Here is a 5,422-nt window from a genome sequence, read left to right on the forward strand (position 1 = left end):
TGTAACAGTACCAAATTGAACAGGAGCTTAAACCTAAAATTTATACTGCTTGACCAATGAAGTCAATTACAAAAGAAACTACTTATCTGAACGTGAATTTGGAACAAAAGTCCTGTTTCTAACAGTGTTCAGCGGTCCTGTGGTCTAAATTTAAGTCTTAAATCCCTGCTAAATTGTTGAAATGGATCCATCACGTCGGCCTCTACGCCATACTCAATTTAGCATATTTGTCAGATCTTTGACTCAAAAGTCAGAACGTAACTGTGTAACTATATCTGAATGCAATATAGCTACCAATGTGGATTATGTTTTATTCTCGCAAACACAATGGGGTTTTGCTGTGCGCCTGGATACAATGCAAACAGTGAACGAAGAAAAGGTGCAACACGACACAAGTAGCCCACAGCTTGCAGCTTAAAATGATCTTTCCCGCAAGCGTTTGTGACTGGCTGAAACACCAGGAAGTGCTCTGTTGTTGCGGGAAGTGACATGCAGTGAATTCTCACCGGTTGAGCAGTAGCGTGTTTGGCAGCATTGATATCTTTGGAGTTTAATAAGGGGCGCTAATCGGAAACTTGAATCTTACGATGGGCTGGTATTGCGATTGTGAATGTAGCCTTCAATCTTCATAAATCTATTGAGTCTTTGGTTGGTTCGCTGCCACTGAGACATCCATTGCGATGGCGGAATGAATGCACGCTACTGCTGAATAGCGAGGGACCGTCAAACAAATGCTATGGGACTGGAGGTCTTGCTATATGTACCCAATGTTATTGGTAAGACACAATTTATCTTGAATGTAAGCTTTATCTAATAGCAGTATCAAATTAATAAAACGTAAATTTTACACTTGGATATTAGATGTTGATTTAATTAACGACTACGACAACAACAACAATGACCAAATGGTTATAACATTAAAACGCCAATAATAATAATATCTTGCTTTCGACAGGTTACATCCGGGTCCTTCTGGTGCTTGGGTCTTGGAGTTGTTTCAACAACCCTGTGCTGTTTGTCTTCTGCTATTTCATTTCTATCATACTAGATGGTGAACAAATTATAGGCTATTTGATAAATATGAACTTGAATATGAATGTATATTTGTATATATATCTGAGCTGGTGGAAAGGCTGGTTCTGCTGATTTATCAGTGCCATTACAGAGAAAATGAGTTCATTATTGGCTGCTCATAATGGAATATTTTACCGGAATGTTTCTTGCTTGAGTACACGACTAGCTGTTTGTCTTGCAGAGAATCTCAGTTTAAGTCTTCATCTTACAAAAAAGTTGCTTATATACATACGGTTACTTTCTTTACATCATAAAAGACTTCACATCTTTACCTGATAAAATACGTCTGTCATTAAAATAGTTATGATGTTAAATGAAGCCTGGTTACACGTGATGATTCGTCTGACAGAAAATCACACGTAGTGAACAAGCACTGTTTCAAACCGTGCTATCCAACGTTACTTAGATTTTTAGTGTAACTTGGATTTATGTTTGTCATGTCACCAGCTGAAGAGAATGCGGTGTTAGAAAACAATATGTTACATTAGGTAACATTGCTTTGGAGTATTGCTTGTTTGGATACCAAATGTCCGTCCTTTTAAGTGCCCTACAGTTCGTGTACCTATTGCTTGCTGCCAGTGTTGATAGTGGATCCCGTGCGCTTTAGGGTTAGACGGCTGGGCGGCTCGACGATTCAACCAGACCTCAGAGTTTGGAGCTTGGCTGGATGTGGTGGTGGATAACCTGGGGCGGAGCATGCTGTGGACCATGCTGTTTGAGGCAGGTGCAAGAGCTGAGTGAAACGCACAACACTGACCCATGAGAGGAATGGACTATACTAAGAAGCTCTGCAAACTCGGCAAATACAGACCCGTGTCAGAATACAATGACTCGGCAAACAGAGACCCGTAGCAAAACTGGACAGGTCTTTTTTACTCTTTTCCCACAGTGGGGCTGGCTGGTCTCGTCCTTGGAGTGGTGCGTATTCGTGTGTAATCACCATGCCCGCGGCGCTCAGTGGAAGAATAGCTTCTCGGAAAGCCCTCGTTGGGTCCAGGCTGTCATGACTAAAGGTGAGTGAATCATCCCCAAAATTATACCTAAACAGTGCAATTAAAGTTCATTTAAAACTTATTAAGGCCACAATACAGTCACAATTTTGCTGTTGTCAGCAGTCATTGCTGTTGTCATTCAAAGTTGAACCAATGTGGTTATGGACAGAACCGAAGTAGACAATATACCTGAGGTCCATCAGTCAGAACACAAATACAGTGATTTTTTTTTTTTATTTCACAGGAATAGTTTGAAAAAAATACCCAAAATGCTTCACTGTAGAATAGTATGCAATCACTGGAAGTGCAAACACACAAGCCTAGATTAGTACAATTGATAATTACAAAGTAGGATGGAACTGGGGAAAACATGAAGGGCATATCTTGTCAAATGAAATAAAAGTCCATTGTAACATTGAAGAGTTTTGGATCCCTCTTTGGGCTGGCAGGTTTTAAGACGCCACTGGGTGTCCTGGTGATTGGCGGACTGCATGTCCTCCCAGTCTGGCTTTACGGGTACCAGCTGGGGGTGCTGACGGAGCCCCTCTGTGTCCCAGACTGGCTGCAGGTGCTGGGCATCCTGCTGCTGGCCATGGGGCGGGTGCTATGCTTCGCTGTGGAGGTACATGACAGAGCCCAGTCTGCCATATTTTAGTATAAGGGTAGCACATTCAGTTCCTGGACAACTAGTGTTTGTTCCTTTTCATCATATCCACTGCTCTGCCAGATGTTCATGCTGTTTGGCATTTTTCTGTTGAATTATATCATACATTTAAATTTTAAAGTTAAAGTTTAAAATATGCATCCTTTACTCAAGGGAGGGGAGGTATATACACAAGTACATCAGTGGCAATGTTAATGAACTAGCTTGACAAACTATTTTGCCTATTTATAATTATTTATTTCCAATTTGTTGGAACAAAAACAATGTGGCCCTCTGGGAATAAAGCTCAGAACCCCAACAATGTTCTCTCCCCTTCAGGTGTGGTGCATATGGAGTCATGTCAGATTCCTCACCAGAGAGGACAACCAGGTGGAGAGGAAGGAGTGAACCATCTGGGACCCACACTCCCAACCACTGGGGTCTCACTGGGGACACAAGTCCAGTGGGGGAGGGACCACAGGGAGGGACGGTGGGTTGTTCAACTCTATACTGTCAGGGCTGGAAAAAGCAGAGAAGACCAAAAAGGAAGTGTCTTTTATGTCTTTTATTAAAATGAAGAACTCTTCAATACAAAACAACTAGGTGCACTAGGTGTTCTGTTATATTTAGTAATTCTCACAACCTGTGTGTCTAACACATTGGAATTGGATCTCAAGAGTCTGAAATTACAGTTTTTCCCGATTGCTAAGACACATTTTCTGAAACCATTCACCACTTTCTCAAAACTACACACACATTCTCAAAACGTCATTCTCATCTGTACAACCAGCTAACTTTCCGGTCGAAATCAAACTTTTCCCTCATACAATACACACAAGCAATCAAAAGCACTGTAAGATTTTGGTCCAGATCCCTAAACTAACTCACTCAGTACAGCATAAGATAGCACAGATCCTCTCACCTCTCACTTATTCATTTGTCTAGATGGCCTGATTGTAACCACAGTTCTGCTCACAGACTTCAATTGTCACTTTGGCCGTGGCTGGCCATTGCAGCAATTGGTACTTCTAAAGAAACCGCTGACAGGTGATTGAGAACTGTTCTTGCTAGGGAAGATAATGTAATTACCAGATACTCCTGTATTTCACCACCTGTACGCTAATTATTGTCGATCCTGATCAAAGCTCTGTATCAGTATAAAGAATGCTTTCGCTGAGTGCTCGGGGTTCAGATCGACTCCGCTGAACCCAGAGTGCGTTTTCATGTATTTCTGACAACTGCCGTTCCTGTAAATAAAGAAGTCTTTTCTGCGAAGATCGGAATTGCGCCTTGTTTTTCCTTACAGCACATACTACATGACTGCCTCTTAGACACTAGAGGGATTAATTCAAAACACTCTTACCAAAATGTAATTTTTCTTCTGAAATCAGTATTTTGAGAATCTGCATTATTTTGAACTTTGTAACATCACTTTACTGACATACAGATTACCCGTACATGAAGACACCATCAAGAGACAATACTATACAACACCTTTGCAATGTCACATTGACAAATTACTGTATGAAGAGAGCAGAAATTTTCCAACCCTTTATTTCCAGAAAACCATAAGGAAGGAATAGTGGTACATAGGGTAGGTAGAGTACAATTTTGAAAACAAAAAAGAAAAAATTGAAAAACTTACAAAAAAATATTTATATATACATAATATAAACAAATGTAATTCCATACTGTAAATCTAATTACAACTACTCTGCATCATCATCTCCTCTCTGGTCTGAATCCGGCCACAAAATTTCATCAACATCACAAAGGATGTTTGCTCTGGCCAGGCAATGCAGGAAATATGCCCTGGTATGTCTAATCCAGCCTTGGATGGGTTCTATGGACACTTCCAACAGGCCTCCTCCATGGAAATCAAGAGGTTTTCTCTTCTGTAGGGGTTACTGTCATAAACCTTCCACCGCCATGCTGACAAAAATTCCTCTATTGCATTGAGGAACGGGGAATATGCAGGTAAAAAAAAGATTTGTGAATGTGGGGTGGTCCTTGAACCAGGCGCAAACCAGAACAGCCCGATGGAAACTAACATTATCCCAGATGATAACATACAGGGACTGCTCTGGTTGCCCTGGTTCCCCTTCCTGTTGAAGTCACTGGTAAAGTTGACCTAGGAATTCAAGCAGATGTGCTGTGTTATATGGACCCAAAGTGGCATGGCAGTGGAGGACCCCTTGATTACTGATTGCAGCACATAGAGTCACATTGCCTCCTCTCTGGCCAGGAACCTTCACAATGGCACAGTGACCAATGATATTCTGTCCCCTTCTGCGCCTTGTTGTGAGGTTAAACCCTGCCTCATCAACAAAGATATACTCATGGGGCTGAGGAATCCCATCAAGTTCAAAGATCACATGCAAACAAATGGCCCTATTTATAGGGATCCTGTGATTCTGATTGGTGTGTCATTAATTTATTGGCTTTGTGTTTACACCTGGAGAAAGGTGTGCTGTTTGAGTTCGGATGATAATGACTTGAGTGTATTGTATTGGTTGCGTGTTTGCTGAATGAACATATAGTGCAGTGAATGATTCATATGGCCACTTTTGCATAGAGTGCAAAGTGTTTTACACATAGAAACCTGTGTGAAAACGTGAATAGTGTTTACAGTTGTGAGAAAAGTGTGTATCTTTTGAGAAATGAGGCAAGGCTATAGGTTTTCTTGCTGAGGGAACCGGTTATAGTGTGTTAT

General features: G+C 41.3%; 1 protein-coding gene across 2 annotated transcripts; it reads left to right on the forward strand.

The window, feature by feature from the left end:
• The first annotated feature begins 487 nt into the window (after positions 1–487).
• On the forward strand, positions 488–3,591 carry si:ch1073-145m9.1 (CDP-diacylglycerol--inositol 3-phosphatidyltransferase). Of its 2 annotated transcripts, XM_036537367.1 has the most exons (6): positions 488–776; positions 956–1,051; positions 1,682–1,794; positions 1,964–2,087; positions 2,624–2,688; positions 3,049–3,591. In XM_036537367.1, the coding sequence occupies exons 1-6, from the start codon at positions 737–739 to the stop codon at positions 3,115–3,117; spliced, it is 507 nt and encodes a 168-aa protein (XP_036393260.1). In that variant the 5' UTR covers positions 488–736; the 3' UTR covers positions 3,118–3,591. The 2 variants fall into 2 exon arrangements, with proteins under 2 accessions (XP_036393260.1, XP_036393259.1); XM_036537366.1 differs by lacking the exon at positions 956–1,051 and having other exon boundaries at positions 2,516–2,688.
• Positions 3,592–5,422: the final 1,831 nt, after the last annotated feature.

This window comes from Megalops cyprinoides, chromosome 9, assembly GCF_013368585.1.
Source record: "Megalops cyprinoides isolate fMegCyp1 chromosome 9, fMegCyp1.pri, whole genome shotgun sequence".
Classification (NCBI taxonomy): domain Eukaryota; kingdom Metazoa; phylum Chordata; class Actinopteri; order Elopiformes; family Megalopidae; genus Megalops; species Megalops cyprinoides.